This window comes from Callorhinchus milii, unplaced genomic scaffold, assembly GCF_018977255.1.
Source record: "Callorhinchus milii isolate IMCB2004 unplaced genomic scaffold, IMCB_Cmil_1.0 Scaffold14, whole genome shotgun sequence".
NCBI lineage: Eukaryota > Metazoa > Chordata > Chondrichthyes > Chimaeriformes > Callorhinchidae > Callorhinchus > Callorhinchus milii.
In genome coordinates, this window is record NW_024704755.1 from 9,423,076 (window position 1) to 9,449,421 (window position 26,346).

At 36.2% G+C, this 26,346-nt stretch overlaps 1 protein-coding gene across 1 annotated transcript; it reads left to right on the top strand.

The window, feature by feature from the left end:
* Positions 1-357: 357 nt before the first annotated feature.
* Positions 358-26,346, top strand: cylda (cylindromatosis (turban tumor syndrome), a). Its single transcript, XM_007889445.2, is given in 18 exon segments — positions 358-421; positions 1,702-2,366; positions 3,854-4,156; positions 4,565-4,670; positions 6,036-6,140; positions 6,495-6,620; positions 10,795-11,165; positions 13,643-13,808; positions 16,585-16,677; positions 16,680-16,725; positions 16,832-16,954; positions 17,332-17,423; positions 18,033-18,099; positions 19,011-19,143; positions 20,008-20,116; positions 23,044-23,162; positions 24,042-24,258; positions 24,499-26,346. Coding segments are annotated over 17 exon segments (2,865 nt in total). The 5' UTR covers positions 358-421; positions 1,702-1,862; the 3' UTR covers positions 24,684-26,346.

A 26,346-nucleotide genomic window follows, 5' to 3' on the forward strand; every position in this document is an offset into this window, starting at 1 on the left:
ATAACCACGCCCACCGCTCGGGCAGTGCGGGGGCGGGGGGAGGGACGGCCCCGCCCACACTCGCTTGTGATTGGCAGCACCGTTCGCCACTCACATGCTCCCATTGTTGGCAGGTCCGGAGCGCCTGCCAATCCGGGGAGGGGGTGGAGGCGGGCTCTCTGGCCGGGCTTCGTGTCACACTCGAGGCCGCGGCCGTTCGCCGAGGGCTGAACTTTCTGGAGCTTTCTTTCCTCCGCGGAAGAGTTGGCTCTTCGCTCCCCTCCCCCCCCACCACCATTAGTAACGTCGGCGACCCTCAGTGGTAGGAACTAACCCCCCCCCACCCCCCTCCCTCTCGACCCGACACCCCCCCCCCACACACACCAGCTTCTCGCGGGAGGTTCACCGGAGGAACATGTCTGCCGTCCTAGGAGGCCAGGCTGTAAGTGCATCCTGTGCTGTAAGAGAGGGAGAAGGAAAAAATATTAGGAGAGACAGAGAGAGAAGAGAGAAATATATATATAGAGAGAGAGAGAGAAAGAGAGAGGAGAGAGAGAAATATAGATATAGAGAGAGAGAAGAGAGAAATATATATAGAGAGGAGAGAAATATATATAGAGAGAAAAGATATATATATATAGAGAGAGAAGAGAGAAATATATATAAAAAATATATATATAGAGAGAAGAGAGAAATATATATAGAGAGAGAAGATATATATATATAGAGAGAGAAGAGAGAGAAATATATATATATAGAGAGAGAAATATATATATAGAAAGAGAACTATTTATATATATATATATAGAGAGAGAAAGAAGTAAATACGTGTTTTAATCCCCAGACGTTTGACTTTCCAAGTGTCAGTCGGGGTTCGTGGGGTACCGCTGGGGCTCGGGGTGCAGCGCAGGCTCTGGTTACTATAGTTACTGCCCTGGGCCCCACTTCTCCTTTCTCCCCCCCATCACCTCGCCCTCCTTTCCCTTTTCAGATACAAACCACCACTCTCTCTCTCTCGCTCCTCTCCTCTCACACTGATTTCTCACAGCTGCGGGTATACTGTCATTGCTCGGGGCTGTCACTGTTTACTAGTTAATGACAGCTCTTTTACCTGTCTGATCTCAACCCCTACGTTTTGTCCCAACTCTTTTAACATTTCTCAGATTGTGTAAACCTGAGACGTTACCCCCTGGTTTTGCGTATTGACCTATTTCTGTATCTTAATAAAAGTATAACTTTGACAAAGAGACAAACCACGAAGTGTTTGCAATAGTTTCTCTGACTGTTGCTCTTTCAGATCTGATAATCTATGCCCATTTGAGGCAGTAGAGGGGTAAAGATAATAAGATTACATTGATGGGGTTGATTTCAAATAATGTATGATCAGATATGTATATTTTGCTGCAGTGGTAATGTTAAAACTTCTGCACAATTTTACACTATAACAAATTGAGTGCACCTTAATTATTGATTGACAAGATACATTTCCCTTTTTCTATACAAGTTTGTATTCTTGGAAGCAATGCAATTTACCAACTAATCAGGAAACTTGACTGTGACAGGTTCTCTGTTGCATTGTAAAAGTAGATATGTTTCTTACTTTACGAGTTGTAAATGCTAATTCATATATTGTGCATTATGCAGAAATTAGTCAATATGACTGGTTGATTAAAATAGTTGTTCTTGAGCAAATCTATTGAAATACTTTCTCTCTTTTTCTAGATGAATGTGTGATTGATGCACTTCGTTCAACCATTCTGCAGCAGAATCTGTTTTAATATACAGCAAAAAGCAAAGTGAGCATGTTTCATGGCTCTTTATCATTTTAGTTACAAGTTATATTTTAAGCACAATTGACCCAGACGGTGAATTTTTGTATCATCATGAGTTCCACTTTAAGGAGCAATGAGAAGTCCAATGTATCGCTTCGAGAAGAACACAAATATTACTTGGTTGTTCAAGATTGTAGTATAAATGACAGAGTGACTCAGAAGTCTGCAAAGTTGCCAAAAGGCAGAATATTAATGTTAAACAATGAGCGAGGCCATCATATGTCAAATATCTATGGCACCAGTAAGAGTAAAAGGTTTGTGTCAGTGCAGTGCTTAGAACAACCATACCCTATCATGTCTGTTGAAGAAAAGGATATTCAGGAAATTGATGAAAATATAGCTGAGCTGCTATTAGCCATTCCAAACCCCGATGAGAGATATATGCTGTCTAAAGACAAAGCAAAACTACAGAAAGCACTCTGGATTGATTGTGGCACAAAAGTGAAAGTTCAGCTGAGGACTGGTGAAGAAAAAACACCTGGCATTGTGCGATTTAAGGGACCGTTATTGCAAAGCAACCCGCTGTCTGGATTATGTTTTGGAGTTGAATTGTTGGTAAGTGTTCACATTGTTCCTGCTATCATTACAAATGACTATAAAAGAAAATATATTGCTAATAAAAAGCTGGAAATTAGACAACATTTCTAGCCTTTGTCTATATAAGAATATAATCATAATCCTTGCATTTGATATAGTGTCTTCGAGATGTCTCAAAGCACTTCACAGAATTTAGTGTAAAGTGAATTGACTGTATTTTGTGGTCAAAACACGGCATCAAATTGGCACAGCAGTGTCCCACAAACAGTTGTGGATTGAGTGACCAAATTATTATTATAATATATTGTAAGGGATTATTAACCCCGGAAAAGCAATCTGCCAATCGACTAACAGCTATAATTGTATAAGATTTATATAATCTTGCATTAGCTCCCTCATTTCCTTTTGCAAGTTTAACATCACTGTATATCTCACTTTGAAAAAACATTTCTTCCCCTTTGTACAGTGCCATTGAGTGTACCTGACCATGGTCATCAAAACCCTGCCTCACGGCTTTTTATCCAGTGACATTGAACATTTATAAATATATTGATTTGGAGAAAAATACAGAATTAATGCCTAGAAATGGTTAAAAATAACCTCATTAAATATCATACAGCGTGTCATTGTGGGGCATAATGTCAGTCGGATGCAAGTATTTTGAAAACTAAGTAACCTTTAGCTGGCGTTCGTCATCAGAGTGGTCATGGAAATTGATTGGTAGTGATGTAAAGATTTTTAAAAATTAAAAGCTTAGACGTATATAACCTGACATTGTGGCCGCTGGAAGATTATTTGATAAAATTACAATTAAACATAGTATAAACATGTGGTGAAAAAAAGGCATATTGTGGTTATATCCAAGATTATGTTCTGGTAAATACTTGTGCCAAATTATTTTGTATCTGAATACAAACAATATTAATTTGGCCTATGCATTATACTTAACAGCAACATTTTCAAAACATGATTTTCTGTCATTTTAAGCCAGTTGCTATAATGGTCCAGGGGCCTCAAATCTTTTCTGACCCATGAACTATACTGATCTTTTCCAACTCCAGAATATTGCTTGATTACATCAGTTTCTCACCTCTACTACTGTTGAAAGCTTTATTCATATCATTACCACATTGAAGATTGAACTTTCCAACGCTCTCTTCGCCAACCTCTCTAATTCTACTCTTAGAAGTTCAGACTGATCTTTACAACACGTATACTGTAGTTCTCTCCTGTACATGTGTTGCCACAACTAATATCCTCATCCTCACCAAGTTCCACTGACTGCAAGTATCTCAGTGGATCATCTTTTATAACTTTATCATTGTCTTCAAACCCCTCTCTGAGTGAGTACCTTTCATATTGGAGTATTTGATTGGAGTTCAGATGGTGTTTGAAAAAGTGTCTGGTACTTTTGTTTAACATTTTGTTTATTTTGTGATTTTTTTGTGTACTCAAATTCTTGTCTGCTTGAATTTATTTGTAAAATAAATGATCTTTTTTTATAGGACGAAGGTTGGGGGCGGGGTTATACAGATGGTTGCTACCAAGGCAAACATCTCTTCAACTGTGATGAAGATTGCGGAATCTTTGTTGCTTTTGACAAGTTGGAAATTGTTGAAGAAGATGATGAAGAGGATGGTGTACTTGAATCTAATAATGCTGACATTTTGGATTTTAATGGAAAACCTATCGAAGTGAACTCGAGGGTGTCTACGTACATCAGAAACAAAATAGAGTTTGGCACGGTTGTATTCTGTGGTCTGTTGCCTGGAAAGGAAACCCATGGCTATTTTGTTGGTGTTGATATGGTGAGAAAATATATTCACTAAAAGAAATTAATTACCTTGCAAGTGGTGCAGACTGAACAGTGCAACAAACTATATGAACGTACACAATTATAACTGAGTTTGCAGAAGAATCCTGAGTAAATTGTTGAATCAAGTGTTGCATTTCAGCTCCTGGCTAGATTACAATCAGTTAGTTTCCAGCCACTTCCCACATACTCGCTATTCAGATAATCAGACAATATAGATCACAACTAAAGGGTTTAAAGTCATGATATTTCCATACAACAGTACTTTTTCTTGTTTTATGCTTTCTTATGTTTTTTAATTTAAATGTTTAAAATGTACCAGTACAGCATTGCTTTGACCCCAGAATAGTAACAATTACTAATTTATAATGTTGGAATAAGCATTTGTTGCTTGCACTTGCAGGATAATCAACTTGGAGATTGGGATGGTATATACGATGGAAAGGTATTGTGTAACGTTCCTCCAGACGAAAGAATTCTCCTTTTGAAGATAAAGGATGTAATGCTAGGTACACTTTCCACACATTTTTTTTGGAAGATTAAAAGTATTTTTGCTTCATTAGAATATTTTCTGAAATGTGCTCTTTTTGCCTTGATATAAAATTGCCTACAGGGACATTAGAAAGTTAGATCTTTTCAAAATTCATGCCTTTATAAATTATATCCTTGATTGTTAAGGATGGGTTCAGCTGGATTACTGCAGTAAGTCACTGACTGGGAAGGGTCACAAGTGTCTTGAAACTGTCTCTTTTTTATTTAAAATCTAGGCAAATCCTTTGAATTAACCAATGATTCCTGAGCCCACCATCCCCAAGGAAAAAAAACAGTACCTGATAGTACAATGTAAAGTATTTAGAAGTTGGAAAAAATTCAGAAAATCTTTTGTTCACTGACATTAAAATATGTTAGAATTTATAATAAGTGTGAATATAAATGTAATGGGCTAAATTGTTCAAAATTGACGGAATTATCAAAATAATACCACAAAGATATCACAAATAATTAGCCTGACGTATACCTGTGAAGCTGCTTGTAATGCATATGACATTACTTTTCAACAATGAAATGTAGATTATTTGATCGATAAACTTTCTGGTGTGTCACAATTGGTAAACAGTAAACGTAGACTTAATTATGCATCAGTTACACAGCTTTGTGATGTCAGAGAGTCTTGGTTATAAGTCAGAACAATCTTTAACAATTATGCCAGTGGATGTCGCAAATTGAACTGAAATCACAGAGAAGGAATTGTTTATGAAGAGGAAAATATATTAAAACGTCTCATTATCTGACTGCTGGCTGAGGTCTCGAATTGAATGTTTGAAAAATAATCTATAATGTTCACTTATTCTGCCTTAGTTCACAGAGCTCATCTTCATGCGTTAGTGAATATTTCTTTAATATTAATTAGAGAAACATATCTGTTACAGATCTGTATTATGTTCTTAGTTTGTGGGATCACAGGGCATGGCTGACTGAGTATTGGGATGTGAGTGTCAGGCAATGAGGACCCTTGCAACAGGACAAACTGTGTGGTCTCATTCCTCGGGGTTGTGAGAGAATCAGAATTTAGTGGACAACATTCAATCTCCTTCCTCTAGAGCATGGGAGGAACATTTCTTCTGTAATGATTTCCTCCACATCAGAAGGGTAATTTGGGATAGGTCAGGAGAGGAGATAAAATAGGGTATACATGCATTATGGTGCACAGTACCGAGTCTCCTGAGAGGTTTGGGTGAGAGTGACCTCCACTACGTGGTGTGATTGGTTTAATTTTATTAAGGATAACATATCAGTCCTACAGCCTTCCTTTCTCTTTACCCCTTAGCCTACTGTAGTATTGTGCTAATTAATATTTTCTGAAAACATTTCAGAGACGACTCCAGGGACACAAGCACAACATCAGAAACCAGGCATTGGATCATCAGGAGGTATTGGTGAAAGGATTGCATCAAATTTGTACAAATCAAAGAGCAAAGGTACTGTTTTCTTGGCCTCACATTTTATGCCATTGAATGGAAATCTATGTATGAAAGATTCTTGGGATCGAATATATGTTTCTAGAGTGTGATCAAATTGTAGAATAGCATTCAAGTTGAATATAAGCACAGTTCCTTGCAGAAACTATAGAATCTCTCTGAGATCTTCTTTCAAACAATGATGGAGGTATAAACCGTCATATGATATAATTATAGATGTGATGATGGGCAACTTGAATATCGGCTTATTTCAAAATCTCTACTTAAATATAAATGTTGAGTTTGGTATTAACATAGGATTTGCCTTAAAGCATTCCTACTATCTTTATTACAATTGCACTTTGTTATCTACAGAACTGGCTTCACAGTCTGGAAAATCGCCAGGTCATAATAGGAGCAGATCTGAATTTCATTTCACATTTCATACCACATCTAATGATCCGCAAACAAAATCAAAAAGCACATGGTACATTGATGAAGGTAATCAATCCAAAATACGTAAAGCTGTCTTTTGAAATTTCTGTGAATTTCGCTTTCTGCCACTCCTGTCATAGTTATTTTGCCAATGTTCCAGAAAAACCTGATATTTTTGGCTCAATTTTCTCCATTAATGCCAATTTTAAGGATCTAGGTAAAGAATCTTCTCAAATTATTCCATTCTACCACCGTGACTGACATTAAGTTATGTCCCTGCTATTTTTGTCAAACCTTGATCAACTCCATGCCTTTGGCAATAAAAGACAGTTTACCTTTATTTCCCTCACATATCCATACTCTGTTTACCATTCTTAGTCATCGTGTATTGATATCCGTGGTCGTAATCTCTTCTGATCCAACAGTTTGTTAGAGATAGCTAATCTCAGTAAGAATCCTATAATTGGCTTGGGGCTAGGGAGGAGAAACCTGTTTGGCGAATACATATTATAATAGTAATCTATGTTAGGTGAAAGTCAGAACAATGCTTTCTGCAATTACTCTATTATTATATAGCCTGCCAATAATCATCGTAAGGAATTTAAGGAATCATAAGGGCAGCTGGCACCTGTCCTATTGGAAAGAAAACAGAAGTTCAGTAGACGCGGAGAAAATTATTGGTAGCAAAAACTTGAGAAACCCAAATCTGTCAGACCAAAAATTTCTTCCATTAGAGAAGGCTTTTCTGAAGCTTTTAACACAAGCCTAAACAAGGACCTGTTTTCTGGCAGGTCATCTTTCGCTCATCGTTTGCCTCCAAAACATTCTTTTCAATCTTAGTGATGTCCTGCACAATAGCCCTTGGTCATTCAGCTAGATTTCTTGTTAAACTAAATCCTTTCTGAAATAAATGTAGTTGATTGCATCGCAGCTGTCACATTTTGTGACTCAAACTGCAACCTGTACCAATGGTGCAGGCTTCCCATGTGCATATTATTGTTTCTGTATTCAAAATGGCAGTAGCTGTGTCGTTGACAATCATTATTTCTGACTTTTGAATTATGAGCTTACATCTTTCTTCAAGCTTTTGCGGTAAAAAAGCATGCTGCTAACTGATTCCTACACAGCTACAATTTTTTGGCGCTATTGTAGTTTATTGCATAATTTAAATGACAACCTCCTAGCCAATTGCATTTTTGAATCATTACATTTGCCTGATTTGTCATGAAGTTACCATCATTTGAAAATCACAATATTTTGAATAACTGGATGGAACAAGTACTGTGCTTTGAAAGGGAAATGGTGTATTGTGCATATCAGCAAATTTCATCAAAGATAAACACGGATTAAATGTTAACGCATGGTTAAGTAAAATATAATGTTCTGATTAGCTGACCAGCAGATTGGTTAACTTTGTTACCACTGCAAATTCCTTCATATCAACAATATGAATTTAAAATATAAAATTAACTTTTTCTGAGCATTGCATTCATGATTATAGTCAATGGATTTTTGATGTAATAGGATTATTACATAAAGTAATGACAAATTTCAAGCTCTCTCCTAGCAACTTGTGCTTAATTACATTTCTTGTATTATTTGTCTCAGTACCAAGTGCTTCATAGCCTTAAGATCTCAAAATAGAGCAGTAAAATAAAATTGGTTTCTCAATAGTTTTAATGATGGAATTTTTCTAGAAACGTTTTCAAATAAGTTGGATTTAAGCAAGTTCTACTGAAACCCTGCATGCCCCAACATCCCTTACTTAGATATAAGCAGTTTCACTAGCTACAGAGTTTCCCTTTTATTTATTTGTTTGTGTAATGTTAAGCATTCTAATGCATTCATAGTTGCTCTTGCAGAAATTCAATAAACAACAAATGGATTCCATTTTGTAAACCTGCTAGGAAATTTGAATACTCAAAGTATCTTTTAATGAACCCTATTTTGTAAATAACCAACGATAAGATTACATTTGTATAGCGCACTTTCGGGAGGACGTCCCAAGGCGCTGGACAGAGTACAGCATTTCAGACCCGAGCTGGGGTCAGGGAGCGAGAAGGGAGGGGAAGGGAAGCGGGGTGGCGATGGCATGGTCGAAGAGGAGGGTCTTGAGGCAGGACTTGAAGGAGGCTAAGGAGGGGGCGAGGCGGAATGACTGGGGGATGGAATTCCAGAGGTTGGGGACAAGTGGCTGAAGGCTCTCCCACCAATGGTGGGGCAGGTGGGTCGGGGGATGTGGAACAGGCCAGAGCCAGCTGAGTGGAGGGAACAATATATTTTTATATATATAAATAATATATATATTAAATAAATGCATATTTGTAAAAGAATTCTGTTGCAGACAATTACCAATTGAACGGAAAACAGTAAATGTTATATAAAGTAAACATTTCAATAGTGGTGAAATTTTGTTTAAACCGCCCTTTCCATCAAATGAACTTTTACTGCTGGATCACGTATTCATCTTCAGTACACTAGTGAACATCTCTATAAATTAATTTTATTGCTTTTACTTTTACATATTTAGTAGACACGATGCACAGTAGTATTTAAGAAAAGAACATCTTCAGATTGAATTTTGGAAGGTCACGGTATGGTTTTAACAAAGCTTACTAATTTGATTGCAGTGGAAACTTGTATTCATTATTTGGAATGATTCACTGCGGTTACTCACATTACCGAACACTATTTTACTCAGCTATTACAAAATTAATGCTCAGCTTGTCTTATAAATTTCAATAAGAACAGATCTTAAGGAATCCTGTTACAAGAGATGGTTCGATATCACTTACACAATGGAGATGGTATCAATGTTTATTTGATCCAAGATGAAATTAGTCAGTTTGACCTCCAGTGTAACATTGTGTGGAATTTGTAAAACTATCTTGATTTTGTGACATTTACATCGATTGAATATCATATTATAAATCCTGTTCTATAGAGGTACTAAAATCCAATTGAGTCATTCTTATATTGTTTAGTAAGTGGGATATTTTCATGATTGGATTTCAACTCTTGGTTCACTTTAACATTTAGTAAAATTAAAGGTTGTTCAGGTGAGTAAAGGTGTTTGCAGCTGTTACTTTTAAGATGTTTTAAAGACCTAACTTAATTATTTGTCACGCAATTATAAATATATTTATATATCATTTGTCAGTTTGTGTAAGAATTATTTGTCACTCAGTTGATCAATTATTCAGAATATTATTTCTCGAACTTGTTGAACTTGTTGAGTATGTTGAAGAGTTTTGATTCTGTATCAGTTGAAATTGATACTGTATTCCACATCTTTGATCGAACCAGCTCTGTAACCTAGTGATTGTAGTGATTCCACCTACTAAGGGCTAGGTATAAACTTGAAATTAACTTAATTAATAATGATTTCAGTCACACTGGAAAATATCAAATTCTTTTGCAATTTGTAGCCAAATTCAGTGACATGATTACTTTTGGGGTCGGAAGTTACAGAACATTTCATTAACCACTGAATAAATAGCATCTTAATTCCTTAATGTCCAGACTGCATAATTTTGCTTGGTAATACATTTTCCAGCAATATTTTAAAACCTAGGTTATAGATACCATTGCTCTTAAATAGATTCAGTCGGCATCCCAAGAACTTTTATTTTAGAAGGTTCAGATACTACATCACTAAAACCTCATCTAGACTTTTTGAACCTAAAATTCTCTCAATAAAGATTAACTATTTAAATTAGCCTTTTATGTACAAGCCAGATAGCCCTTTGTGTCACAAATAACAGAAGTTACTGGCAACACTGAGCAGGTCAGGCAGCATCTATGGAGAAAGGAAAGTGAGTCAACATTTCGGGTCCATGAACCTTCGTCAGAACAGTGTGTCAATTAATGTACAACAACACTGGAGGGATTTTTCTGAATTTGGTCATTTTTTGCTAGTAGCAATTTTTAGTTTGAACTATGTTTTTACATTGATCTGCAGTTGATTACAGAGAAATTTATTGTTACATATATGGCTGTTTTGGCACAACACTAAATTTCTCCTGATAGATAGAGAAACAAAGCATGGTTAGCTGGCTTAAAACAAAATTATTGCATATTCTTGGCTTTTAGCTGATTCATAATTCTAATGCTGTATTTTGTAATGCTGTGGGGTACTAATTTAGACTAAAAGAAAATCTTCAAAGAGAAATGAGCATGAATGCTGTGACTTAAACAGTTGCCTTTAATATTGTCAAAATGAAACTTTTCATATTTGCAGGAAGTGAAGACTCTGCAAAATCACTCACAGATACACACTCCAAATTCAGTCAGTCACCACCCACAAGATCATCACTTCAACCTTCCCTTTCAAATGAAAATAGATGTCATTCGTTGCCCTTCAGCCTTACTAAAAAGTTTGGCCCTGATGGAAGCATTGGCCAAGGTCTTTCCTCGTCCGTGCAGTCAATGATGGATTTGAATATCGGTGAGAATCAGGACATTGAAGTGACTGGAACACCAGCAAAGGAACAGCATAGCTTGGAAGTAGGATCATTGGTTGAGGTGAATGAAAATCCTCCTCTTTATGGAGTAATTCGGTGGATTGGCCATCCTCTGGGAGTTAATGAACAACTAGCTGGACTTGAACTTGTAAGTAGTATGGATGCAAACCTGAATGTAAAAATACCTCCTCAGTTTATTTTCTATGCTATGGGAAAGTAGCTCATCTTACTAGAAAAAAAATATTCGATTGTCTGTCTCTTTATTTAATAAAGCAGAGGAAAGATTCCTTTTAAGAGATTCTACATCAACTCGGAAGGGTAAACTATTGATTTAGTACACACCATAGTTCAAAACCCTGTTGTCAGGATTCTAGCTGTGGAATAGACCTGTATTGGTGGGGGAAGCCAACACAGCACTTTCAGGACCACAGAAAGTCCAATTCTCTTTATATCCCTCAATTCCATCTACCATTTCAGCATATCCCTGAATCGTATTCCTCCACAACTCATCTTGTTGCCTTTTGAACCCAATTATACTTTCCAAGCAAAGAGTAGCCCTATTGTTTTCAATCTAGGATGTTATAGGTCCTTAATGCTTAACACACGATGTGCCAAGCGACTGCCAGGATGGGGGAAAGCGAACTAGATGGACCTTGGTCTTCTTTCGCCGAAAAAAAATTCTTATGTTCTTATATTGATAGGGACCTTGCAGGTAGACATGTTCTCTTTCTGCCCAGAAAGCTATTATTACTGCTTTGTTAAGAAGTTTCATCTTCATTCTAGACTTACCTCCCTTTCTTGATGGGGGAACATACATTTTTCATCCATCTGTTTTCCACTCTTAGTCGGAGTGGATGTTGCAATACAGATCAAGTTAGGTTGTATCTGTATTGCAACACCCAGTCATAGAATGTAAGGTTCTTTGAATGTCTTGTTTTCATACTTTGATACTGGACAAAATGAATCGGGCACATATACAATTCTTAGGGCTGGTTTCCAGAACTAAACGAAGTTGAATGCCTGGCTATAAAATGGGGCAAATGACTGAAATTAGATTCAGATTTTTGTTAATATGCATACTACAGGTGAAGTGGAGATTTTGTGCTTTTTTGATCCTCAGTCTCATAATGAGGTCCAGGTTATTCACTATTTGATAATCAAAGGACTCAAACCCAGATTCATTGGGATGTATGAGCACATATATTTTGCTGTTTAGTTGCCTTTGAAAGGGGTTGTGATCACATCCTACTTTTCAGCTTCTGGTTTCTATGAAAACTGCTAGTCAAAACAAGCGCTGAACTTTAATTGGTTTCATTGTGAGATCTTAATTTAGTGCTTGCTATGCTGAGGCAATATCTCTACATTTAAAAATGAAGTAATTGAAACTACTTTTAGCCTTAACCCTTGCCAATGGAGTTAGCAAACATTGTGCATTGTTGCTGTTATTTAGCTTAATCTCCTTCCGTTTGCCCCCGTAATTGGCTTTAATCTTTAATCTACCCATGCTTTAATCTATCAGCAAACCCAAAGTGCATAGAATAGTTCTTCCACTTCTTTAAGAGACAATACACTGGTATAGTTGTTTGAAGTGTCTGCTCTGAATGAATGCAATCTAATCATTCCATTTTTGGTAAGTCAGTCATCTTTTAATTTCAGTGACTCCTGTTGTTCCTCATTTTTTTTGTAGCTTCTTATTTGGTTTGGCATCAAACTATGCCATTGTTTTATGCCCTGAGGCAGTACCCCGTGTGAAGGACATTATATAAATACGAGTTGTTTTTGCTTTTTAAGATTGAAATGTTCTCATCCACATTGTCTGTTATGGAAGTGTGCATCAACAGCTTATGTGCACTTAGCTTTTTGATCCTTGAATTTTGGGTACGTTTCTTCCACCGTTTCCTTTTTTATATAAAAAAGTAGAACAGAATCCAGACAAAACAAAAAGTTATCTCACTTCAGAAAATATTTTTTTAAAAAATTCAAGTAAACTACAGGCTTCGTGTAATCATGTTCAACTGTGTACAGTATGTTTACATGGATTGTGCATTTAGGTCAATGGTCATATCTGAAGCAAATTCATGTATTGTATAGAACAACTGGGACCCAAGACTTTACTGGCTTACACAATTTGTGAAGTTGGGATATGAAACCTGGTACAGAAGCCTTAAGTATCCTTGTCTTGTTCTCCAGTTTTTTGCTTGTTGATTAGGTTGAGGATATTTTTCCAAACCTGTGCATGTAGCTCAATGTTCACATTTAGATGGAATCCTAAGAAGTGAAGATGGCTCTTTGACAATCATTTGTGGTGCACGCTGATATGATTAATGCCACAGCATTCTTCATAGGGTAGGCATCCATTGAATTTTCCCGGTTTCCACAATGTATCTCCCTCACAGGTGAGTAATCTTCCCTCTTTTTATTTTAAACTACCAAACTCAAATTTATCTGAGAAATTGGTAGTCGCTGAGATTGAAGTGATTATTGATATTTTTATAAGATGAATAAGAAATCCGTTGTAAATGAGAGATCATTTTCAACTATTGTTAAACGACTCTTCATGGTGGACAGAAGGTAGAGTTTTTTTTGCTTTGAAACAGAAGCTATAGATTTTTGTTTTTCATTTAGGAAGAAGAAAGTGTAGGCTGTACAGATGGTACCTTCAAGGGATTGCGCTACTTCACATGTGCATCAAAGAAGGCTTTGTTTGTAAAACTTAAAAGCTGCCGGCCCGATTCGAGATTTACATCTTTGCCTCATCACCCAAATCAGATTGAAAGATGCAATTCTATTGGTAATTATTTGCATATAATTCTGCCTTTTCACTGTGCTAGTGTGTTGATTCATAGCTTGCCATTCCCAAATAGGATTTAAGAAAATTGGTTGCAATGATATATTGCTCGGTCATTTAAGTTGCTTGGCTTTAGGTTGCTTCTGCTAGCTAGAGTGTATGCTTTGGATAACTTCGTTTTAACTTTCACAAGTATGTGATGTGTCCTTTAAATTATTACTAGAAAAAAATTGCCTTTTCCCCATGTAGCATGAAAGGAAATTGATGAAATCTGCCTCATATGCTGCATTTCTTAGCATTTTGATTAAAAGTAAACAGTATGTTTACAAAATATTTTTTATTGATAGTTAGAAACTCCATAAATAGACTTCAGGGTAATGAATTCACAAAGTTCTGCTATTCAACAAAGCAGTGAGACCAAGAATTGCACAGACATCACAATTCTATTTGCATTTATTGAACACCACTTTGTGTTGGGAAATATAGCCTAAGATTCAGGCATGTAGAGCATGGAAAATAATTTGTGTAGACTAGCTATTGTAGTGCTCGGGCAGGACGGTTGTGGAGGGACAGAGAGGCATGCTGTGCTTTACCATTTCATATGATGACTATTTATAGTCATTAATTGAGATTTTTTGAAGATTGTGTCCTATAAATTGATTGGAATTTTATGATAAGGTTAATTAATTAATGACAGAGGGCTATCCAATTAGTAACATCTGTATATATATATATAAATATAACCCCTGCCTAAGATATTTTTAAAAACTGGACAGTTTTCTGGAGAAAAGTAAAGCATTTGAAGACACTTCATAACAAAATAATTTAAAATATACAGTAGTTATTCACATTGTGTAACCCAAGCTTATATTGTAAATAAATGCTTTTTTCTCAGTTTACTGTTGAAAATTCTCTGAATATTTGACAACTGATTGGAAATATGTTAACAAATTTGAGGTTAAAATCCCTTCATGCTATAGTTCTGAACCGTACAAATGTAGAAGATCAGATGGTTGAATCTCTGGTTTGTCCTGAGTTGGCTAATATCTAAGATGGCTCAACAATGAGGCACAGTAGAATGAGTCAGTATTCTCCTCTGATCGTTAACTAGCGACTCCCCCCATGGTAGGTGTTTATATGCTGATGACAGATTTTGCAGGTTGGCTCGTTGGAAGGACCTGGAGGGGCAGGGTTTCTTCCCGCTTTGTTTCTGTTAAGCCTGCAGGACAAAGCCCTAACAAGTAGGGTGGAACTAGGTCGGAAAACAACAACAACAACAAAATTACATTTATAGGCGCCTTTCACGTTGGGAGGAGGTCCCAAAGCGCTGTATAGTCAGGTGTCGGGGCCTGAGCATGGGAGAGGGGTGGTGAAGGGGTGAGGGAAGGTAGAGAGGTGGGAGGGAGACCAAAGGCACGGTCGAAGAGAAGGGTCTTGAGACTGGCTTTGAAGGAGGCAAGGGAGGAAGCGAGGCGAGTGGACCGTGGGATGGAGTTCCAGAGTGTGGAGGCAGAGAGGCTGAAAGCCCGGCTAGCGATGGTGGGTCGGGCGGGAGACATGGAGCAGACATGGACCAAAATCTTGGGAAGCTTGCCAGACAGTGGTCTCAATACCAACTATGCAGTTTTAGCTGGTTAAACTCCAGCAGTACTGCAACACAAACTCAGGAAGCCTCAAGCGTTTTCTTTTGCCAACCTGTGCCTATATTCTCTGCACTGCATAATCTGTTCCAGGTAGAGAAAAAAATTGTCTGCGATGCCTGTGTACTCAAATAATAATACTTGCATTTGCTATGGCACTTGTAATATCGAAACGTCTCAAAGAGACTTACAGTCAATGGTAATATTTACTGCTTAGGCAAGCAGATGAAAAAAGTACTGAATGGCTGCTTGTATTTTTGGAATGCTGTTCTCTCCTTCAGGAGAGAAAGGGAGGAAATTGGAAGGAAATTACAATTAATGTTTATCCAAAATTGCTACTGCTTAATGCTGCCTGATATAAGCAATATAAACATTGTACCAGTATTGTATTGGATGCATTTCCAGGCACTGTTTGTTGCATTTTGTTTGATGATTCTGTTACCTAATGAACATTCACTCATCTGGTAGCACTTGGCTTTTGTCTGTATGGTGACTTTTATGCAAATATGCATTGAGTTGATGTTTGTCCAGCATTTCTGATAAGTGCACCTGTAATAGACATATGAACATTGTCAATCTTTTCTACAGATTGTGTAAAGCATTTGCATTATATGTATGTGATAAAACCAGTTCACATTTTCAGTCCATGTGATCTGTCAACTGTTTAAGATGTATTGGCCAGATCAAGTCAACTATTAACAGCTGTATGAACAGATCAAACCAGCTGTTAATTGATCTATGCATGGGAGCTTCTGGGCAAATGTACTGACTGGAATCATTGAATAATTTTAAAACTGCACAGTGTAGTAATGATTTGAAATAAGTTTCATTAAAAGTAACTTATTGTTTTAAAATGGCTTTATCCACGCCCATGTTTCTATGGAAGTGTCTCCAGGCAGCTATTGCCTAACCCTTTTAATAATATCTTGCATAATCTTAATAAATTAAGTTTAAATTGAGAATTATTCGACTATACATGTCTGACAGATTTAATATTAACAGTTTTTTTCAGACTCATCTGAACATTTACATATATACATTTCCAATATTTAATATAGTATGGTTTCATTCAAAGTTATCTCTTAAAAGAGGAGAAATTTCATCTATTAGAAGTTGATTGAAGAATTATTTTTTTCCAGCATTTGGAGGTTATCTAAGTGAAACAGTGAAAGAAAACACACCTCCCAAAATGGAAAAAGAAGGACTGGCTATAATGGTCGGGAAGAAAAGGGGTATCAAGGACATTATAATTCCTGTTATTTAGACTCAACTTTGTTCTGGTAAGTATTCAAAGGTTGGCTGAAGCAACTAATGTCAATTTCAGTTTCTATTATCTAATAGTGCTAAATATTGTGTGTTGCTAATTTGTTAATATTTTCTTTACAGTATGTTTTCATTTAGTTCTGTGTTGGACACAGTGTTGCTCAGACCTAAAGAAAAGGATGATGTTGAATTTTATAAAGATACGCAAGATCTGTTGAGGACCGAAATAGTCAATCCCCTTCGAAAGTAAGCAGTACTGTGAATAGTATAGTGAATTTTATATAATGACGTCAATTCATGATATCAATGCTTAAAGCAATATAATCATTTTATACTTCAGAAACTATGAGGTTTTAAAACATATCTTTTTAAGAAAATCCAAATGTTGAATTATCTAAAGGTAAATGTTTGTAGACTTTGTAAAAATAAAATTTGCATAATTTCATAACTTATTGAGTGTACCAGTAATATGTCAATGAATTGCAGTGCTGCCTTCCTGGTATAAAAGTCAATATTCAGTGTTTTTCTCTTCAATGAACAAAATATTTGCATTAATCATGGCATTCTCAAGTACTTGAAATGAAAGAATATTTACTAAAATCATTTCCTATTTTTTCATCTAGTCATGGATATGTGTGTGCAACTAAAATAATGAAACTGCGGAGAATTCTTGAAAAAGTTGAGGCCGCTTCAGGATTTACTTCAGAAGAAAAAGGTGTGTCTGGATTTGTAACAAAATAAATGTTTTGAATACTATAATGGGGCATAACATTGGGCTTAACAAAGGCGACTTGATAAATAGTGTTCCTCATCATTACATTGGAGTGTTCTCCTAGATTATGTGCTCAAACCCTGCAACCCTCTAACTCCTGAGTTGAGAGCGTTAACAACTGAGCCAGCCTGACAGTTTTGTTAATTGCCATAGCTCAATTGCTAAGTGTAATAAAAAGATTGAGAACCCCAAAAAGCAAACTGCTGTAATTATTCAACGTAAACGATCATAAATTGGGCTTTACTGAACAAAGTGACCAATGAATGTAGACTGCATCTTGCTACTCTTAAGCGTTTCCTATAGAATGGACCATAAAAGGAAAATTGAGGAGGGCAGGGATTTACTTGGAGATTTTAGCATAAGTTGTAAAAATGAAACAAAATACGAAGACGATTTTGCTAGTTCATAATTTTAATAGAATTAGAAACTTTTTGACAAATTTAGCAACTGCTATTTGAAATGGTATTCAGATATACTGCTTCTTTTGATTGGCACAGAGCTCATTTCAATTTCATGCATCTAGTGTTTCACATTATTTGTTCCTTTTTACAGACCCTGAGGAATTTCTCAACATATTGTTTCATCACATATTAAAAGTTGAACCTTTGTTGAAAATCAGGTAAAAACTGAATATTGAAATGTTTTAATGTATTTATACAAATGTTTTTTTAACTGTTCACTTTGTTTGATATAGAAATTGTGATAGCCAACAACTCCCTTGGGTGTTGCTCTATGCTGTACTGTTTCACCAGTTTTTTTGTCTTAAGTAGTTTGTTCTTACTGGGCAAACATCAAAGAAAAGTTCCATCTTAGTTGGAATTTGATCTACCTTAATTAGCTCAAGTGTTGGTGAACACTAGTGCAGAATTGTTTGTCTGAGTATAAAGCTACCAATATGTAATCACTAATGTAGCATTGGTCAGCCTGGCTCAGTGGTAGCATTTTTGCCTCTTAAGTCAGAAGGTTGTGGGTTTATGCACCACATCGGGACTTGGAATCATATAGTCTAAGTTGACACTCAATGCAGCGCTGGGGTGTGTTGCATTGTCAGAGGTGCCATCTTTTGGATGAGGCATTAAACTGAGGTCCTGTCTGTCTGTTCAGGTGGACATTAAAGATTGCATAACACTTATTGAAAAGAGAAGGAAGTTTCTCCCAATGTTCTGACTAGCACTCCCCTAAATAAAAGTGGTCACCCATTCCATGGCTGTTTGAGGGATATTGCTTTGTACAAAGCTGGTTGCCACTTTTCACCCACAGTATTTATAGTAGATCCTGTGAAGCATTTTGAGATATCTTGACAAAATAAGGCACTATATCAAATGCAAGGATTATTATTATTTGTGCATCACATTAATGGTTTATTAATGTAGCTGTGACATGCAAATCCGCCGATAAACCTAGTGAATACAAACAAGCAGTCACGCAGCGTAATGGTTCTCCAGTGTATTAATATTTGGTGGACAGTTGTGTAAGAAGAGATGATGTAATGCACCGTAATATTTGTAAAACTACTTTTTTTTGTAACAGGTCAGCGGGTCAAAAAGTACAAGACTGTTACTTTTACCAGATATTCATGGACAAAAATGAAAATGTTGGGGTGCCAACGATGCAACAACTGCTTGAATGGTCTTTTATTAGCAGTGACCTTAAATTTGCTGAGGTAGGAAACCAAGCATCATTGGAAATGACAATATGAAACATTTGTAACTCTAGAATCTTAAATTTGTTATTTGGTATTCATTAAAATGCTGAATAGAAGGTCAAAAATTAGCGCAACTTTCCATTGATTCTCTCATATAGGGAAATTTATGACATACACAATTCCAAATCTGATATTTACCCATGCTTTTGGAATGCAAAATCAGACTACTTATTGTTTCTGCTGTTTTGCAGCATAAATTCCATTTACTTTTCAATTGAAAGTAATATAATCTAGAGACACAAACCAAATCTAAAATAATATATTTAGATTCAACAAATGATAACTGAGTTCAAGTGCTGGAGAGTGTTATTAGGAGAAATTGGCCAAACTGGTGCTGTATTTATGATCATTAATAACCATACGTATTACATCATGGTGGTCTAACTGGCGGCCCACGGGTCACATTTCATCCAGCCCACGAACTTCATTGTTTAATCTCCCAGCTGCGCCCTCTTCCGTCATTCTCCGTGCTGCCGCAATCAGCCTCAGGAGAGGCAGTGGGCGATTTGGAGTGACTGGGAGAGAGTAGGAGTATTTTAAAAAGGTATTGTTGCCTATCTAGCAATGTTGCTTTTGTGGCCTGCGGACCTTTCTCAAATCAGGCGTCCGGCCCTCAGCAGCCAAAAGGTTGGACCACCCTGTATTACACTATCATGAATAAGTTTTTTTTTTAAATTTCAAAGGTAATGGTTATGACCTGTATAAAGCTTTCCAAATTCTTTTGAGCTCGTAAATTTCTTCTCTACTGCTTATTTTGAATTGAATACAGATATGAACAACAAAGACTTCTGAGCATTGATTCACATATATTATTTCTTTAAGGCCCCTTCATGTCTGATAGTTCAGATGCCTCGATTTGGAAAAGAATTCAAGATGTTTGATAAAATCTTTCCATCTTTGGAATTGGATATTACAGATTTATTAGAAGACAGTAAGTGACTCAGCACGTTTCATGTTCTTATAAATATACTATGTAAAAAAACTAATTATAGTGTCGTTGTGTTCATTCACCTTACCATGCTTTAGCCTTTTATGGACATGTTTTTGAAAGAGACTAACCTAACTCAACTATCTCTCATAACCTATCAGCCATTCCTTATCTTTTCACTTTTCCTTCAGGAACTTGTCTATTTCACAAAAGAATCTACAGCTTCTGCATTCACCATGATTGATGACATTGTATTCCATATGTTTGGAACCCTTAAAAGAGCGTAAATATATTATGATTGTTTTAATTAAACAAACCAAAAAATGCTGTACTAACTACATATTGGAATAGCCAAGATGTTCGGAGTTCAGATTCCAAAATGTCAATCCTAGCCAAAATGAAGGAACAGTTGAGTCAATAGAACTTTTTTAAAAAAAACTATTGTATTCAATCCTCTTTGTTTCTCGGCAGTGTCTCAGCTGAAGCAGTGGTTGAAGTCCAGATCACGCAGAGCTAGAATTAGCTCTGGGAAGTTCTTGGACAAGCATAGCAAAGGGCGCCCAATCAAATCCTTCATCATGGAAAGGTTTCACATCCACGTATCTGTTCTGAACCAACCTGTACAAGCCTGGATTTGGCCTTTGCTTCAGAAAAGTTATTAATACCGGCTTTCACAATTGCATCAGCAAACTCTTGATTTGTAAAATACTACCTAGTTATTCCCCTATGGCTGATGCATTTTGAAGCCTTGAGGATCTTGACCTTATTCAATTTTGATGTCTCTTGACCTCTTTATTCCTCATGTTCAGGGTAGGTTAATGTGCGACCAATATTACACTTTAAGAAATTGGGAAAATTATTTTATTCCATGTGATTTCTGAGTAGTCAGTTTCAAGTCACAATCTCAGTGATTTTTAAAATAACTGTAGTCCTTCTATTTTAACGCCCTGAACCCATAACCTTGCGAGAGTGCTGCCAACTGAGCCAGTCTGACGCACATATTGCTTGGGTAGCTAATAGGATTATCCTATGGTACTGTATTTGGAGCACAAGTTAAGTGAAAAATGAAATCCAGACCAAAATTAGGCTAACTAACTCTTATTTGCTTTGGCAATTTCTATCCAACATTATGGAGATGTAGAGATTACACCTCACCTATATGTGTTACCTCATCCCTTATCTGAGAGGCAGCACTTATCTCTTTAATAATATTCCTCCACAAAACATACTAGGCATTTGTTATTTGTGGTATCTTTTTATTCACGTTTGTTAAGAAATCGAGAATGTCCTAGGTCCGTTTTATATATAGGTGTTATACACTGGTCGTTGATTCCACTTGGATCCACCAATGGAGGATCTGATATTTAATATTTTATATACCTATTTTATAATATTTTATGATTTTATAATATTTTATAATATTTCATGATTTCAGACTTTTTATTGTTAAAATTTTTACCCACGGACATGGACTGAGATTTAGTTTGGATAATTGTACAAATCTGTCTGCAAAAAAGACCATAAAATTATCAGCTTCACTTCCAAATCTTTAGTTGTAGTAAAGCTGTTTGCCACTGGAGGGAGTAAAACTTTGAAGAGTTAATTACAGTTCCATCAAACAGCCGTAAAACAGAACATTAATTTGGAAGAGGAAAGTTGGTAAAGTTCAAAATTGTTATTGATGAATATAAACAAGGTTTTATAGATTTTTACCGTTTTTCATCTCTCTTTAAATCTGGATCCATGTTTCCCACCTCATTTTAATAGCGTCCACATAACATTACAAGAGAGGTATGGGTGAAGAAGGCCATTTGGCCCATTTGATCTCATCCTCAAATGCAAGGATTATTATTATTATTTCAGAATACCCACCCTACTGTCTTCCCTTTAGCAACAAGCTGTTTCTTATAAGAATTTAGTGTCCTGGCCTGAACCACCCTTTCTGGTAATCTATTCCAGATGTTAATTTCCCTCTATGTAAAGAAATACTTATGGATGTCTGACCTGAAATTGTCTTTCACAACCTTGAACCTTGTGATTTATCACATAATGTGCCCTCTTGTCCTGCTGCCTTCGTTCATCTGAAAGTTTATTCTGGGTTTACTTTCTCAGTCTTACTTTAAGATATTTTACACCTCTATGAAGTACCCTCAGTAATGTGGATGTTGTCTATTATTCACTATTGTACACCTTTTAAACTTAAATGAAACTTACACTTTTTTGGGGTTCACTGAGTATTATTGTGTTCTGAATTTTATTCTGCACATATTGTACTACCAGTTTTCTAAAGAGCATTTTGGTAGTGTTCAGTATAACAAATTTAGTAAGAATATTATCCAGAAAGATATTTTCCTAAATTAATGCCAGTTCATCACTGTAATTCAAATGACCAATAATACTATTGAAATACTATTGTAACAATAGTACTATATACTAAACAGAAATACTATTTTAAAAAATTCAAACTGACAGCTTGTTTATAAACTTGTGTAAGTTTTTTTGTAATTCAATAACCAATGCTGTATTACAATATCACACTTTTGCCATTGAAAAATGTTTCAGTAAATTACAATTCTGAAGGAGTGGGGACAGTGCCATATAATTATCTCTGATCTTTTTATAATATAGTTTTTTTTCCACAGAATTGTTGTTGGATAGTATATACATCAATAACCAAATAAATTCCAATTCTAGACTTGGATTATTATTTACTAAATTGGTAAATCACTCGAGCATGTGACTAGAATAACTTGTCATTGATTGTCAAATCGTTATTTCTTACCAAAATGAATATAGATTACTGTTTTGCTCACTTTAAACACAGAATTAGAATTTATTCAAACTAACATTGGAAATATTTTATGACTAAATCTTACACCAAAATATTAAGGTATTTAGAAGTATATCGCTAATATTTTATTATATTTTAGCACCCAGAGAATGTCGTATTTGTGGAGGTCTGGCTTTCGTTGAATGCAGAGAATGTTATGATGACACAGATATAACTGCTGGAAAAATCAAACAGTTCTGCAAAGCTTGTAATACGCAAGTAAGTATCTACTGAATTTTGAAAATCTAAATTTGAGATTGCATTATTCCAAATAGTGTGATCTGTATTTAATGCTCAGTTAAACAGGCAGTAAAGACCTAAATTTAAATGAGTCATCCAAAGGATTTTTCCAACAATGTAATGCTCCTCCAGATGATGGTTTCAAATATAATTGTAACTCTTCCTTCCTTCTTAATCTCTGCATAATCTTGAAAATCTCTAACCTCAGCTGAATCCTGAACCAAGATTAGAAATTTACCATATGGAACACCACAGCCGTGTGTTTTATGGCCTGTTATGCTTCTTTATAATGCAAATTCAGTGCAACAAAATATAACATGGCTGCAGTGTGAACCATGTACAATTCACTGCACATGCACAGCTCACTTCCTACACATCAGATAGTTTTTGTGCTAAAATGGCCAACTTCTGGGACTTGAGATCTATACAAGTGTCACTTTCTGTTTTGCCTTTGCGCAAAACAGGAAATGACGTCTGTGATCTGACGCGTGAAATTGACAATATTGGTATACTGTGTTTTTTAAAAAAAACAGGACTTTTAAGTGTTTGCACCCAAGCTGGGGGTTGGAATCGAGGGAGTGGGAGGTGTCCAAAGACACGGTCAAAGAGGAAGGTCTTGAGATAGACCTTGAAGGAGGCAAGGGAGGGGGTGAGGTGGAGGGATTCCAGGATGTAGTTCCAGAGGGTGTGGACAGGAAATCACTAAAAACAAGCAAAAAGACTAGGCAATACTTTAACTATATTCTCTGGATGTTTCATAAGTACATGTGCAGTAATTGTGACATCAGCCCAATTTCGGCATTTACAACAGTGTTTGTTACCCATTGCAAAATATGCTGATGATCTATTTTATTTCAGGTACATCTCCACCATAAGAGACAAGGACATAAGCAAAGAAAAGTGTGTCTCCCAGAACAGATGGCTGACTATGCCTGGAGACAATGTTGTGTACCTAGACAGAAGATGAAACTGTTTGCAGTGCTCTGTATAGAGACGAGTCATTATGTTGCTTTTGTCAAATATGGCCCAGATGACTCAGCATGGTTGTTCTTTGACAGCATGGCAGATCGAGATGGTACTGTAACGTTTTATGATATACCACTTTTATGCCTTTACTTGCGATACTATTTATATACTCGCTATACCACAACCCTAGCTCTACAACCTATAAACTTCATGAAAGAGGATTGCTTTTCCAAATGTCTTAATATGTAAACAGTATTCAATTTTGCATAGTCTGATGTGCATAATAAGGCTCACATAAAAAGAATTATAGCAAAGTCATTCTTTAATTGTTTTCCATTTGGTTTCTTAGGTGGGCAGAATGGCTTCAACATACCCCAAGTGTCTCAGTGTCCAGAGATAGGAAAGTACTTAAAAATGTCACCAGAAGATCTACATGAATTGGATCCAAAAAGTATTCATGGCTTTGCTCGAAGACTGTTATGCGATGCTTATATGTGCATGTACCAGAGTCCCACCATGAGTTTGTACAAATAGACTATGGACTTTTAAATAAGCAAAGCAGCAACTTAAATTATTACATGTGAAGGAATGTCCTAGGTGCAGAAAATAAATGGGAATGTTGCAGCAAAATGATTTGCAGTGTTATATGTGTCTAATATTTCTGAAGTCTCTACTGCTGTGGTTGATTATAAGGCTCCTTTTAAAAGTTTTTGCCTCTAAAATGAAGCTTCGACAATAGCCTGTAAATGTATACTGCATTTTCTTTGATTTAACTTTGAAAATGTTCTTACCTGTTGATAAATCATAATATTTTTTAGAATAATGTGATTGGTTTACTATTACAAATATAAATCAACCATCCTCAGAACATTGCTGAACTGTCAAGCAGAGAAACTAATTTGCATGTAGCCCATTTAGCACATATTGCTTGGACAAACTTCCATTCATTATCACGGGTATAGTAAATCTGATGACTTGCTAGTTACTGCTACTTTCCATGTGTTTGTACTGCTTTGCAAGAGTCTTAGTGATTTTGGTTCAATTAATTTTCTGCTTAACATTTTTGAGGCTTGTGAATGAGAAGTTTTACCAAATATGTTGTAGACCACAGCTCACATCAGTAAACCATACTTTTGATCTGAGTTTATATATTTTTATATCTTCAAGTCCAAATTTGCAGTATGTTGCTTTTCAGCTTTAATGCATCCTTGAAGTGTTTGGGTTCCTTAAATTGGTTAATATCATTAAAATCAAAACAACTTATTTAAAGGACTGTGCTATCTGAGTAGAAGTCAAGTATATTGTTATAAATTGCTTGCAGATTCTTTCTTCATTATTGAAATCTACCTGAATAGAAGCGAGCTGGCAAAGGTGAAGAAAAATATGGGTGTGATTATCTACCTGTGCTAGTTTTATGCACCTAATGCTTGTTCAAGAGCATTAGCAAAGGTCTGAACAGGTTGCCTTTGTGCCTTTGAAAGTCATGGGGGCATGTTGGGGACCTAAATAACAATGGAGAAGATAAAATGATTGTTCCTCTCTACATATGCCTGGATTAATTGTGTTGCGATGCACTAGATTTTAATTTATATTTTGAATTGCGACTACAACTGAAGTAGGAAATGCATGAGGTTATTATTTTTGTAAAACCTGTTGAGTTTGAGCTTGCATGTTAATTTGTCTTTGATAAAAACTCAGGTATGGCATTATGAATGGCACTTGAAAAATGGGAATTACTCTTGCGATTACAGAAATGGCTTTTTAACCACATATCCCACAAGCTCCATAATTAGTTTTTCAATAATTGCTAAAGCATTTCACTCCAGGGGAGTAGAAAGATAGCTCCTGTCCTTTTCTGCTCTTAAAAGGTCGAGCGTAATCATCCAAACTGAAAAGTTATAATCCAATTCCTGTCTCAATACAACAGACTCGATCAAAGCAAGTGAACTGTTGGGCAGGGGACGATGCACATTCCCTCCTGCCTGACATTTTAACAGCGGATTTAACAACAACAATGGAAAAAGGACAAGGTTCGGTCCAAAGAGATACTTAAATCTCAGACCATTGGTAGCTCTTCCTTTCATTTTCAATATTTAGGGGTAGGAAAATGACAATACCATACATTTCATAGCAATACAGTAAGATGGTGGAATCCTGTAGATCAGTGGTTAGAGCACTCGCCTTGCAAGCGAGACAC